Source organism: Dunckerocampus dactyliophorus, chromosome 21, assembly GCF_027744805.1.
Source record: "Dunckerocampus dactyliophorus isolate RoL2022-P2 chromosome 21, RoL_Ddac_1.1, whole genome shotgun sequence".
NCBI lineage: Eukaryota > Metazoa > Chordata > Actinopteri > Syngnathiformes > Syngnathidae > Dunckerocampus > Dunckerocampus dactyliophorus.
This window is the reverse complement of record NC_072839.1, coordinates 63434-78845: the sequence shown is the minus strand read 5'-3', so window position 1 is coordinate 78845 and position 15412 is coordinate 63434. Positions and strand designations below refer to the sequence as shown.

General features: G+C 43.6%; 1 protein-coding gene across 4 annotated transcripts in view; it reads right to left on the bottom strand.

Annotated features, from left to right (window-relative positions):
• ccny (cyclin Y) overlaps positions 1-14770 on the bottom strand; it is a 62274-nt gene extending 47504 nt beyond the window's left edge. For all 4 annotated transcript variants that reach the window (XM_054766284.1, XM_054766286.1, XM_054766285.1 and 1 more), the window contains exon 1: positions 14038-14770. In XM_054766284.1, coding sequence (XP_054622259.1) covers positions 14038-14191 — 154 coding nt within the window. In that variant the 5' untranslated portion in view covers positions 14192-14770. The remainder of the gene's footprint in view (positions 1-14037) is intronic.
• Between the last annotated feature and the right edge of the window lie 642 nt (positions 14771-15412).

Sequence of the window (15412 nt, the reverse complement as noted above, 5' to 3'; positions counted from 1 at the left end):
GAAGGATTAGCACTAGACTAATGATACAATGTGGGGGAGAACCTTTCACTTCAATGTGAAACAGCGAAGGACTGGTTTGAGGGGTTAGGCATCTGTTTAACAATGAAGAAACAATCCGTCAGCTCAGTTGGCTGCGGCTCATTTTGTAAACAGCAGCTTGCAAAAAATCACTATACAGAACAAACAGCAGAAAGGTACGGATTTATTTTGCATCAAGGTTCACACGCGCACACGTGATAGCAAGTGCATCAAGCATGAATTTAAGAGTATCAAATGTGTAATGTTTTGTAGGTCCAACTGTCCCACAAAATGTCTAATTTAAACAGATGGTAAAGTAAAAATAGAAAGACATGGTCAAAGACCACCACTATGTTACCTGCAGTACATCTTCAAAATGTTCATGATACAGGTACCACGTGTTTGAGTTTCTATGCTTAATGCTTTGTAATGGCAGGGTAGGGCGTACAACAAGGGTCACCAGCGTTTTTTCTTGCGAGAGCTACTTTTAGAAAATGAAAATGGCCACGAGCTACTCATTTTTGTAGAAATGATTTTCATACCTTATTTCAACCCAAACAAATCAAATATGCTTGTTTTACCAAAACATTCACAAAATGCTGGTATCCACAACTCACATTTTATGTTTCAGAATACATTTCTTTCTAGTGTTCTCACATTATTAACTGAAAACCTGAATGAAAAGCAGGCCTGCGGGCGCCTCATGTGGCCATGGGGGGGCCACTGGAGGTGACATATTGAAACAAAAAAGGCCATTGTGTCTTATGTAATCATAGCTTTGTTTTTCTCAATGGGAGATGCCTGCTGCCTTCAATTTAGAACTGATGAACAAATTAGTTTGTAGCATATGCATGTTTTCTTGATACAAGCATAATGCCAATTTTCACTGATTATTGGCATTATCTATTGCATGGTGGTCTCTGGTCTTCCTGAAAAAATACATGTTTTTCTCTATTCTTGTGTTGTGTTCCAAGTCAAGCATGAAGACGTCAACCACAGATGCAAAAGGAAAACACTACAACTTGCAGCACTCCAGCAGCGTGCACGGTGCACACTGTAAGCAGCTTCCTGGTTTCTCAGATGACTTAAATGAAATAGGAACGGCCAGACAACTAATAGGTCAGAAGGAGACATGGTAGCGAAGGATGCACAAACAACAAGCAGATAAAGGGGGAGAAAGCGAGCACAAAAAAGATGAGTGATATGTTTGAAACACATTTGCCAGGGAGAGGAAGGAAAGAGATGTGGTTCAAAATAAGTAAGTAGGGGAAAAGCAAACAAAAGCGAGAGCTGCAACAAGGAACAGAGAGTGAGATCGGAGCAAAGATGAGGAGAAATTGAGCTCTTCCACAAGAGGAAGGGAATATGATAGAATGGAGATCACACAGCCTCTTTTGGTACACAGCAGGTTATGCATGCGAGCCACAGCTATTGTGTGAGACTCTTTTGAACTGTTGTCTTTTTGTGTAAGAGAGGCACTTGAAGGGCCTCAAAGGATGCAAATACACACACACACACACGCACGCGCACACATACAAAACACATACACACAAATCCTAACCCTAACACACACACAATGTAGGAGGAAGTGACACAATGCTGCAACAAAAATGGGTGTGTAGGAAGAGGCAGCGAGCACTACAAGAGGGTTAAACGATGCCTGAAACTGCAAATCAGTCATGAATAATTGCAACATTGTTCTGAAAGTAAATGGCTGGATTCTTTCAGACAGGAAGTTAACTATCATGGATACTGGTGGCAGTGACCTTTGGTGTGGCTCCACCCCCATAAGGTGGCACCCCACCTCCAACTTCATCTCAAGCTTCCTACAACCTCCAGCATTTCAGGAACTAGAAAGGAAGTGAAATTTTACCGTGATGAAAAGTAGTCGGTAGTTAGCATGTGTGACACGTTGTGTCCACATTGTGTCGTAAAAGACACAATTCCATTTTTCTGCCATCTTTTTATCTTTTTGGGGTCATTTTCGCTGCACCCACTAGCTTGTTCCCACCATTTTTGTATGATCGCCACAAACGCTACGTTTTGGTCATGCGCACAATTCTGACCTCTGACCTCTGAACTAAACTAGGTCAGAATTCATTTATAATAAACATTAAAGTGTTATTTTATATATTGTCATTTCCAGTTTACATGTATGTGTGATTTAAACAAGAATAGCAAACAAAAAAATATGTATGCAGCTCACTAGTAAGTGGCGCTATTTAAGCTATTTTTAGAACAGGCTGGCGGGCGACTCATGTGGTCCTTGGGGGCGACGTGGCGCTCACGGGCACCATGTTGGTGACCCCTGACCTATAGCAACACACAACAGTGTGGCAGAAGACGCACCACTAAATATGTGTAGGGGTTGGAGGCTGCTACTCATTTACACAGCACCCAACAGAACCACAAACCCACCCGCCCTCTTTCACGCCCCTCTCAATCCCCGAATCTTCTGCTCTCTGTAACTAGGCAACGCTGGCTTAAGACAACTCAGATGGTGGAGGCAGGCCAATCAAAGACAAAGAGAGACACCCAGGCTTTGCAGTCTTTAAATCTGCCTCGCCCCCCTGATTTACTGTAGTAATTGTGGTTGAGGTGATGCTGGTAGAATACTGACAGCTAGTCATGTACCGATCCACATTTTTTGGCTTCCGATCCGATCCCATTTTTTTTATAGTCTTGCTGATTCGATCCGGTCCTGATCTTTTTTTTTTTTTTTTAAATAATAAGCTTTTGTCACAAACATGAATTTGTGGAATTGAATATGGTTATGAAAATAGCACTTCAGAGCATTATAAATCATGCAAGCAAAGTATTGCTGAATGTACACAGCATGACCAACATATTGTTTGGCTTTTTTAACAAACCTCCTTACCCAAATTCCATTTTAATTTTTTAGAATTGCCTTTTTTACCTTTCCCACTTATTTTACCAGCATAGAGTGTGTGCTGTTTGGGTTACTGAATAAAATGTCCATGAATGAAATGCAAAACTCCTTCCATTTATTGATGCGATACATCGCTGGCCCATTTTGTCCAGTAATTGAGAAATGAATGAAGCTTGGCTAACTTCTCTAATGGGATGTCAGCCTCAGCACATATTGCTAGTAAATCTTCAACAAACTGTAATGCCTGTACTTGTGATTAAGGAGATGTAATTCCAATCGCGATATTAATGTAATATATTTTTTATGACAACCTTATTTTGTTTACACAATTAGACAAATGTGACAAAGAGCACTCTTATTTCGAAGGGCGGAAATGTGACGTTGATAAGAGCTGGGTGCACGAATAAACGTGCCTCTCGTCTTTTTTCACTCAGAACCTGCATGTCGTAGTGGGCATTGTAAAATGGTCCTTACATTAAAGCGGTAAAATACAACACAGTGAATATTAGGGATGTCCCAATCCACATTTTTGGCTTCCAATCCGATCAGATTTTTTTTATAGTCTTGCCCATCCGATCTGGTACCGATCTTTTTTTTGTTTGCTTGTTTTTTTTATAATAATAAGCTTTTGTTACAAACATGAATTTGTGGCATTACACAGCATGACCAACAATATTGTTTGGTTTTTGTAACAAACCTCTGTGAGTCACGTCCCTCATCCAATAAAAGATCCAATTGGACAAAATGAGCATGCAAAATACTTTTAGGGTAGGACTAATCATTTGACATGGTTATAGAGCAATTTGTGGTGTGACTTAAAGTAAGATTTTTTTTTTAACAAACTCTCTTAGGCCCCTGCAAAATCCGTTTTATTTTGTCCCAAATTCTGTTTCCATTTTAATTTTTTAGAATTCAGTTTTTTACCTATTCCACTTATTTTACCAGCATAGAGTGTGTGCTATTTGGGTTAGTGACACACATGTCACAGATATAATTCCAATGACATTGTTAATGTAAGATATTTTAATGATACCCTCGTTTTGTTTACACAATTAGACAAATGTGACAAAGAGCGCTTTTATTTTGAAGGCCGGAATGTGTTGTGTGTGTGTGTGTGTTGAGAATGGCAATTGACAGTCGATACGCGCTGCGTGCAAGATAAACGTGCCTCTGGTCTTTTTTCACTCAGAACCTGCACGTCGTCACGAACATCCAACGTGAAAGTAACTTTGCCACAGGACACCAAAGTACTGCAAAGTGTCTTGCTTGGCCTGGTTGTACTCCAGGACATGCTGCTTGCTGCCAGTCGCTAAGTAATATCACTACACAACATTTATGTTATCATGCCACAATTGTATGACATGGCACAGCCCTGTTTTGATTTACAGTATATAGCCAGTCAGATGAGTTTACATTGAGCGCCCCTCCTGCAGTTGCTGCACTTTCATGCTCCAACTTTATTCTGTCAGCATTGCGTTATTTAATAATCAATAATTGACATTTATAAATGGCAATGGTTAATTTATTTTGAACATGCATACAATTACATTGGAGTACATCACATAGTAGAATTCACAATTCTACATGTCCAAAAAGGAGTAGAAACAAGAAAAGCTTATTTAATCCTACCCCCCCAGCCGTTTCACATCAATTGCAATACATTTGTTCACTACCTGTATTCTAAATGTACTCTTTGCTAGTATAAATACGTACGAAAATGATAAGGTAATATAACAATGTGGTAAAATAGGTGTCAAGGTTGTTGTCACCACATAGATTTTAATTGCTGTCATCCGCATTGCGATTGATCTAAAACTATTTTTCTCCCACCCCTATTGGTAACCCACGTATATTGTACATGTAGGTCAACCTGTCTGGAACTCATAATTGGAGACTCCCCATGCTCATCAAACAGGCATGACTAATCCATATCCAGATTTCAATTAGCCTGCGAGCAACACCCATCAATTTGTGCACGTGTGCGCCCCACAAATTAACTTTAGCACCAGAAAGACAGAGAGGAATGTTGGGGCCTGGAGCCATTCCTCATTTACAGACGTCAATGTTAACTCAAAACCCAGTCAGAGCCTTTTATTTCATCGTGACACGTCTCTATTATTGGACACCTGAGTAGCCTGATATACCATGGGGTAGCCACAGCAATGTAGTCTGTGATCAAATTAGCGTTTCAATACCTGAGCTGCTGGCATGTACTATGAATACAGTCAGTTTAAGGTTAGCCTTCTTGCACTGGTATTTTGGGCTTATTCTCCAAAGGAAAAAAAAAATATTATTTAACAATTTCTATGACGTGCATTCCTTTCATTTAGATGCAAAATGAATAAAGCAAATATTACCTAGCTTGTAAAAATACACATAAAAACACACTTATTATCTTATGATGTATTATTATTATTATTATTTATTATGTATGTATTATTGCACTACAAATTTGACGTGATCTGTTCCGTATATATTTATTTATTCATTTATTCTCTTTTCTTATTTTTCTTATCTCTCATGTCTTGCCTTGGTTGTTTTATTTTGTGTTTAAGTTCATTATGATATTTTTGCAGAGCTGCTGGAAAAGTGAATTTCTCTTGGATTGATAAAGTATCATCTACATACATAATCATACGTAAAGTACAGTATCTGTCTATTTAGATAGGAATATGTTACTGGGTGAAACTGTAGCCGTATTAGTAATTAGGATGGGCATCAAATGATAAAAGGACATCTCTTCAAATGGGAATCCATCAAATTCCCATATATAGACAGAATCACCAGAATAAAAATATATCTTGTAGGATCTGCTCTGTGACAAGACTTACCAATCTAAGGAGGGTATTTCACAAGCAATTCCCGTTCTTTGGGAATCCATTACTTAACCTTTGTGGCGATGGTCATAAAACGTGTACCGTAAAGCACCATGTATAAACCGCACCCGTGTATTAACCGCACCCCCATTTTCAGGCTCATGGCGGGGAAAAAAAACTATTTTAGTTCATAAATGCTTGCCAACTCTTTTATCTCAAATCAACATGTGTAAAGGTACTAAGCAATTTCAAAAAGAAGAACAAAGGAGAAATCTTAACTTCGGCATGTAGATCTTTAATATTATAATATAATATAATATAATAATAATAATAATAATAATATATTATGGCTAAGCACAGATTAATAATAATAATAAAAAATCAAAATCAAGAAATTTGCAATTTTCAGAGATGTTTTGATATCTTATCTTTCACTGCTTCTCTTTTTCTCTAGAAGCCAAAGAAGTCTTCCTCATCAGATGAATCTTAGAATACTGCACATAGCTCGTCGTCTGAGTCGGTCAATGTTTAAATGGACGCTTAGGTTAGCTTCAGTGTATATAGAGATCGTTTCACTGTGTGAAAATACAGACAGCCGTCAGATAGTTAGTTGCATACACAAGCATTTTCAGCAACTGTACAGCAGAGGGCGCTAAAGTCAAAGCAACTGTCTGACCCACAGACGGCTATTCTAAAAATGGGCTTCTCGTCAATTTCTTTTTTCTTTTTTTTTCCCCCTGTCCTGTCCAGCCTTTACAGCAGATAGAATTGTACATCTAAATGCCGTCAAGTGCTCAACAGATTTACTCTGCCAGGGAGAAGTGTGATATACAATTCCCCTGTTATACATAATTTATTAGACTTTAATGCTTATTAAGCAAATTTGGAGCGACCGGACCGGAGCAGGAGGGGACAGAGAAGAAGAGAAAAGGAAACGGGGGGGGACAAAAAAAAAGAGAGACAAGAGACAAGGACAACAGCAGCAACAACAACAATTGTGACAACAAGAACAGAACAACAGAAACATACAGAACTACATCAGCAAATAAATGTCTGTGACAACTATAAAGGACAAAACAATATCAACAACCACAATGACAATGCTGTCAATGACAATCACACATAGTAGCAGTCATGAAATGATGAACTATGATAGTGATCACAATGACAATACTGCATTGAAACAGTCAAATATAATTGTAGTAATGAAATGATGAACTATGATAGTGATCACAATGATAATACTGCATTGAAACAGTCACACATAATTGTAGTAATGAAATGAACTATGATAGTGATCACAATGACAATACTGCATTGAAACAGTCACACACAATTGTAGTAATGAAATGATGAACTATGATAGTGATCACAATGACAATACTGCATTGAAACAGTCACACATAATTGTACTAATGAAATGATTATCTATGATAGTAAACAGAATGCTAATTACTGTAATGCACATCATTGTAAAAAAAAAAACTACAGTCATACTGCTGATATCACCGTCGCTGTAATAAAACCAACAACATAACACCCTGGTTAACTCAGTGAGTAATGTGGGGAAGTACATATGTACTGTGAATGTGCATATGTACAGGTATCTCTGTATGTGGGGAAGACTTCATATATATAAAGGTGCAAGAATGTGTGGGCGTGTAATAGTCACTGAGAATGCATGAAAGGAAAGGGGCCGCCCTCCACCTCCCAGAGAGCCCCGCCCCAAATAGCCAGGCCGAGCCCCTGCCGCCAGAAGGCCACCAGGCCCACAGGGGCAGGCAGCACAAAGATCAGTGCCCCAAGAGCCAGCCCAGAGAGCCCTCCCCCCCGGGAAGACCAGCAAGGGGCCGAAGAGAGGTAATCCCAGCCAAAGACAGGGCGCCGGCGGGCCGGAGGACAGCCAACCCCTGAGACAAGCGAGAGATCACACCCCACAAAGGCAGACGAGTACCGGGGGCCACAAACCGGCAGGCCCAGAGACGCCCCCACAACCGGAAAGAAGCCCGCCCACGCCGGAAGCGCCAATCCCCCCCCACTGCCACCCCACCCCCACCCCCAGGGAGCGGAGCCCTGTCCGCCCCGGGCCAACCCCCGCCCGACCCCCGACACAAGGCTGCCCCGCCCAGGGATGCAGGAGGCACACCCTCCACCCACCCGGCGGAGACATGGGCGGCAGAGATGTATCACCCAGCACTCGACCTCACGGAGCAAACCCCTGTATGCCCCCCCCCCCCCCAATAAATAACTAAAATAAATAAATAAATAAAAGTACACACACGCACGCACATACACACTCCTACGCACCCACACGCACGCACATACACAGTCCTACGCACCCAAGCGCGCACACACACACACACACACACACGCACACACACAGTGGTCGACTGCCCGACACCGGGAAGCCTCACCCTATCCCCCGTTGGTAACCCAAGGAGCAGCGGAGCCGGGGACCCCGGAGTCTCAGACATACAATCCAGAACCCAGGCACGGAGAGCGCGGACCGCCGGGGAGCAGGAAGACACCAGGCCACACCCTCCCAACGGTTGGACGCCGCCAGCAAGGCAGACAGAGGAGCCAGCGAGGAGGAAAGCGAGCAAATAAGCAAGCGGGCGGGCAAACGGGCGAGCAGCCAGGCGAACCACCACACAGCGCCACCCGACACCCGCGGGCCAGCAAACCCCGAAGAGGGAGCGGGAGCACCGCACCCCAAGCCGCAGGGAGGCCAAGCACCAGAGCCGAGAAGGCAAGACCAGCAGCAGACCAGCCGACGGACCCCACAATGTTACAGTGGGCACACATACTTCTAGTATAGAAAAAATTCCAAGTTTAAAGGTTTAATTCCAACAGCGCCATGTAATAGACAGTAAATTGTGTAAAACAGTACAGAAGGCAAAATGCTAAGAACAGTACAAGTGGTGTGTTCTCAGTTGGCATTGCTTGTATTCAACAATGTGTTGGGTTTTGAGGTGGTAAAACCAATTGGTGCTCTTGAGTACTCTCTCCTCACACAACTACATAGTATAGTTTTCTGCTGATGGTCGGACAGCTTAAATCCCAACCAAGTCTAAATGATGAATGTTGCACCAGTCTTTTTCACCAGCTCCTTCTGTTGGCTTTCAGCCATGTTTATTGACCATGCATTGCAGTTGGTTACTCTATCACCCATTATGACTGATTTGTGGTCAGGACCACTTGAAAGTACTTCTCTTATACTCCTGATTTTGTTGTGCACTTGTGGCGTCACCAGTGTCAGCAGTTTTCATGGATAATTTTCTTTTTCATCACATGCTCATTGCAGCACACACACAACTCACTTTTGGATACAGACAGCAAAAGAACTAGATGGCACTCAAAGGGTTTACTTCTCTGGCAAGACTCTACATTGCCTCTCACAAATGAATCCTTGTGATAGCCTGATTCAGACATGAACAGATTATTAGTGTCTCAGCAGCATGATGTTGATGCTGAGTTTACCACAGTGCCACACCCCATTTGCCATCATCCATGCTCACACACGCCACATGTTTGAAACAGTATAGTACAGTAAGTAGTATGCTTTTTATTCTCCATACATTTCTCTTCCCATCTTTTTGCCACCAAATGATTTGTTGAAAGAATCAAATTCAAAATCAAAATTCATGACATGGTACATTCTCAAGGTGAATTATATTTTTCCCACGATGAGAAAACTAAGTGCATGTTAGGTTCATTGGAGACTCTAAATAGTCCATAGGTATGAATGTGAGTGTGAATGGTTGTTTGTCTATATGTGCCCTGCCATTGGCTGGCGACCAGGCCAGGGTGTACCCCGCTTTTCGCCCGAAGTCAGCTGAGATAGGCTCCAGCATACCCCCGCCACCCTAATGAGGAGAAGCGGTATAGAAAATAGATGGATGGAGAAAACTGGGTTGGGAGTTTACGTTTTAGGTGGTTTTTGTGTTTGTTGTTGCCTTTTTTTTGTTGCCACCACTTTATAAAATTTCGGCATACTGGCTCGTACGTGTTGATGAGCTCACTTTGCTTGGTTTGAAGTTTAAATGTATTATAAATATGAAAAATATGTTATTATATACATAATACAATTATTGTATAATTATGAAACATATAAATAACACCAGGGGTGTGGCATTTGGCTTTTGCAATCATCTTTTCTCCTCCTAATTTCTACTACTGCACGTTACCTTTGCTTTGCTCTTCACGAGGCTAACAGAGCCAAAGAGACTGGATGACTGACAAGAGGGCTTACTCTGTTCATTCGGCTATGGGACAAGCGCGCCGAGGTGCTGAGACGATGCACAGAGTGAACTCTCTTCCAGCCTGTTTGAAGGCAAGAGACAAGGTCAACAAACACACACGCACGTGACAATATATCGAGGCCGGCAAAATTATGTGCTCATTTTCATTGGCGCAGCACCACAGTAAAATAAAAGCTGCCACACCTTGGAAATTGTTTTTTTTGTTTTTGTTTGGTTGTTTTTTTTTTACATGAAAACAATGTTAAGTAGTGATGGGTCCGGGAACATTGACGTGTCAAAGAGCGAAACCCCGTGTTGGTGCATATATCGCTTTAAGAAAAAGTCACATGACCGATACAGTTGCTGTTTCACCTGTCTGTGAGGCGTCAAACTGTGTTTATAAGGAAGCGAGTCTGATATCTGTCAACGAGGTGCAACGTCTCAGCAATAAGAACAAATCTTTTGAAGCACAATTCCTCCTCTGAATCTGGTGTGACATGGAGACTGGAAGAAAAGAAAGATTTTCGCCGTGTGGGACCATTTTGATCTAATAATCGGCAATTATGCTATTTGGCTTTTTATTTACTTATTTCATCCTGTTTCTCTGAAACAGTTCACCTCCTCTTGAGCAGAGAGAATGCATCTACATTTCAGTGACTCTTTGTTGAAAATATTTTTTTATTTTCTGCAGGTTAAATGTCGTATTTGTTTTAAAAAAAAAAAAAAGTACTTCATCAATACACACAGATGCAGTATATAAAGATTGTATTACTTCCTCAGAAGTAGTTGATATTAAATTTATTTAATACTTGAATTCAATTTACAGTATTGATTTGTTTATTTTTACAAAAAAAAACCCTGTTCCCTGCCTTAAAGACGATAGGCGGCGACATACTTTTATTTTTATTTCCACGTTATGACACACGTTCTCATTATTTATTGACTATAATAATTGAAAGATATCAAAGCTATTTCGAACTTGGTTTAACATACAAAATAATACAATGATTTAAATATCCTTGTGTATAGTCATTGAATTTGAGTCTCTTGACTACTTTGTCAGCAATCAGGAGTGAACTGGGACACAATTTTGGCTAGGAACTTTATGGTTCAGACTGGGCCTGCTCCATTACGAACGTCTTTCTTTTTTTAATAAGGACACTCGCTATGGTTGGGATCGATCGTGCCCCCTCTGGCTTGCAAGGGAGCAGCTTGAACCCTTACACCATTAGAGTAGGAATTGATGTGAACTGATATGTCACGGCAGTGATGCGCACCCTGGAACATCCAGCAAGTGTCAGTATTACGCAACACAGCACCGACTGAGTATCGATACATTTTGGGTAATGTGCCGCAATAATACAGTGTATGCCTGTGAATATTCTCATTACAGTCCAGGCGTGATGGATTGAATGGACTGACACGTGCCGCGGGCGCCTCTGCGCTCTTGGGGCGGGTTCCGCAGTCTCCGGGGGGCGGTGCCGGTGCTGCGGGTGGCCTGCGTGCCGCCGCGGGGGCTTGTGGTTGCTGCGCTGCGGTGGCTGCTGGGGCGCCGGGCCGACTGGTGGGTTGGGGCTTGGTCATGCTTGCGGGTATTGTGGGCCTGGGGGGGTCATGTGCCCTGGGGCCGGGCCCGCTGGGGGGGGGGGGGGGGGTTGTTCTCTGCCGGGCGCTTGGGCGTTTGTCGCCGCTGCTCTTTGTGCTCTGCTGGGCCGTTGTCTGTATCCTCGCCTCCCCCGGTCTGTCTGCGGGCTTGTCGGGGGTGGGGCTCCGGTGCGTGGGTGGTGCGCTGTCAGCTCTGGTGGCATGTGGCTGGTCTGGCTTCTGGTGGCTGGTGGGGTCCGTCGGCTGGTCTGCTGCTGGTCTCGCCTTCTCGGCTCTGGTGCTTGGCCTCCTTGCGGCTTGGGGTGCGGCGCTCCCGCTCCCTCTCCGGGGTTTGCTGCCCCGTGGGTGTCGGCTGGCGCTGTGTGGTGGTTCGCCTGGCTGCTCGCCCGTTTGCCCGCCCGCTTGCTTATTTGCTCGCTTTCCTCCTCGCTGGCTCCTCTGTCTGCCTTGCTGGCGGCGTCCAACCGTTGGGAGGGTGTGGCCTGGTGTCTTCCTGCTCCCCGGCGGTCCGCGCTCTCCGTGCCTGGGTTCTGGATTGTATGTCTTGGACCCCGGGGTCCCCGGCTCCGCTGCTCCTTGGGTTACCAACGGGGGATAGAGTGAGGCTTCCGGGTGTCGGGCAGTCGACCACTGTGTGTGCGCATGTGTGTGTCCGTGTGTGTGTGCACGTGCGTGAGTGAGTGCGCGTGGGTGCGTAGGAGTGTGTATGTGCGTGCGTATGTGTGTGTGCTTTTATTTATTTATTTATTTTAGTTTTTTTTGGGGGGGGGGGGGCATACAGGGGTTTGCTCCGTGGGGTCGGGTGCTGGGCGAGCTTCTTTCCGGTTGTGGGGGCGTCTCTGGGCCTGCCGGTGTGTGGCCCCCGGTACTCATCTGCCTTTGTGGGGTGTGATCTCTTGCTGGTCTCAGGGGTTGGCTGTCCTCCGGCCCGCTGGCGCCCTGTCTTTGGCTGGGATTACCTCTCTGCGGCCCCTTGCTGGTCTTCCCGGGGCGGAGGGCTCTCTGGGCTGGCTCTTGGGGCGCTGATCTTTGTGCTGCCTGCCCCTATGGGCCTGGTGGCCTGGTGGCCTTCTGGCGGCGGGGGCTCGGCCTGGCTATTTGGGGCGGGGCTCTCTGGGAGCTGGAGGGCGGCCCCTTTCCTTTCATGCATTCTCAGTGACAATTACACGCCCACACATTCTTGCACCTTTATATATATGAAGACTTCCCCACATACAGAGATACCTGTACACATGTACAGTACATATGCACATTCGCAGTACATACTGTACGTACTTCCCCACATTACTGTATAACAGGGGAAGTGTATATCACACTTCTCCCTGGCAGAGTAAATCTGTTGAGCACTTGAGAGCATTTAGATCTACAATTCTATCTGCCTTAAAGGCTGGACAGGACAGGGGAAAAATAAAAAATAAAAAAAGGAAAATGTGCCCATTGCTGAAACCTTTTTAATATGTTGCTTTGACTTCGGCTGCATTGTCTTTTGCATAATCCTTTTAATTTCTCATATACACAATCTGTAATGTTTTATAGCAAATGCTAACTGGATATAATACATGTATAATGAACGCTATAGCTATTTTCACTGACATACTACTCAGTTTGTGTACACAACTATTGAGGAATTATGTGTAATTATCTTTATTGCCATGTGAGTGTCTACAAGCATGTCCACAGTGTCCAACACAGTCAGAAGGACATCCTCTCAATCAATTATGAATTTATGAAGGTCAGGCGAGATTGAATTGTGCAAGTGTACTGTAAGCATGTGATGTTCCCCAATGTAACTTATTAAATAAATAAACCCGAACCGTGACAGGATTATTATTGTTGCTGCAATGAGTGGGTGGGTCCTTTGCACCGGGGTTGGGCAATACTGTAAAGTTTGGTATTGAGCGGATACCAAGTAAATACAAGGCCAGTATTGTGATACTGATACTTTTGACTTTAAATTTTTCAAGATCCTTCAAATACTTTTTGCCTTTCATTTGTTGATCATGAATATATTCTGAATAAATCTATTCAGCAAAAAAACGTATTACATATACAATATACTCTAACACAATATCAACAAAATAACATGAGTCCCTTATACATTTGTCTGAGTAAAATAAAGTCCATAGTGCAAAATAACTCATCACAAGCAAAAACTACTTTGGGCCGTCATTCAAATACCTTGACTCCATGACTACGTAAACATGACTTTCAATAAACACCAATATAAACAATTTTAAAAAAAGAACTAAATAACAAAAACACACACATATACACTTGTGACAATAAACACAGACGATAACCGTGACGATGTCAATTTCATTACGCTAATATCGAGCCGATACTGATACTACCCTTGGCATCGATATTTGGATCGACCCGCCCACCCCCTACTTTGCACAAATGTTGCAGGAATGACTTTCAAATGTAAGTAACAAGAAGCATTTATTACAAACCAACATCTACTTACCGTCCAAATTTTCTCTGTCACTGATGTGTTGGAGGTTGCAGCCGGTGTCCTCTCTGCTCAGCTCAGGCTCTGGCCGGTACGGCTCTAGCCTGGAGTGATTGTTCCGCCGGTGCTTTGGGCTCGACGCCACGCAGCAGGACGGTGTATTCCCCATGTCCGAAGCAGAAGCAGGTAATTAATGATAGCAGATAAATTCGTATTTCCTGGTTTTGCTTGTGCGGGAGAAATGAAAAGCGGGGCGGTAACGCGGGAAGACAGACGAGCTGCAAACTGGCCCCGTTATCCGCACGCGTTACACGCCCTTTCCCCGGCCTAAGATACGCATAGCTGGGGACTCAGAGCCATTATGTGGCCAAGATGCTTAGTTAAGCGAACAGAGGTGACGTATAGCCCCGCGCTCCCTTCAAAACCTTCAGGCGATGGCAGATATGTGCCTCCATGTAACACACTTAGCTTTCTCTGACGACTCCCCTCGTCTTGTTATTCCGGAGCTAGCGACTACTCAATCTTCACCAAAACATTGTATCACACTATGGCAGCCAAATGAATAGCAACATGTTTTGCTCGATTGGCAAATATGTATAACGTTATCTAAGTGCTACATTGTAGCTAATATTTCGCTATATAGGTGCTACATTGTAGCTAATATATTGTAGACGACAGTCTTTTCCTTCGCTACCGTGTTATTCTGTAATGCATTAGGGATGTTCGTCTTCGCAACCAAAGACCCTAGAATACCAACGATCGCTTGGACAGGCGCAAATGTTTATCACATAGTGTGACGCAATGGAGCCGAACGTCCGCCATGTTGGTAAGCAAGCGAGCTGGGCGAGGCTTGGCGCATTACAGCGTACAATGTATTCGCTGACTTTGAACTGAGTGTAAAAGTTATGGGCAGTGCGTGCATTGTGATTAAATAAACAATATATATATATCCGTGTGTGTGTGTAAGAATCCATTACAGTCTTCTTCTTCTTCTTCTTCTTTTCCTTTCGGCTTTTCCCTTCGGGGTCGCCACAGCGAATCAATTGCCTCCATCAAACCCTGTCTTCAGCATCCTCTTCTCTCACACCAACTACCTTCATGTCCTCTTTCACTACATTCATAAACCTCCTCTTTGGTCTTCCTCTAGGCCTCCTGCCTGGCAGTTCCAAACTCAGCATCCTTCTACCTATATATTCCCTATCTCTCCTCTGGACATGTCCAAACCATCTCAGTCTGGCCTCTCTGACTTTATCTCCAAAACCTCTAACATGTGCTGTCCCTCTGATGTACTCATTCCTGATCCTATCCTTCCTGGTCACTCCCAGAGAGAACCTCAGCATCTTCATCTCTGCTACTTCCAGCTCTGTCTCCTGTCTTTTCCTCATTGACA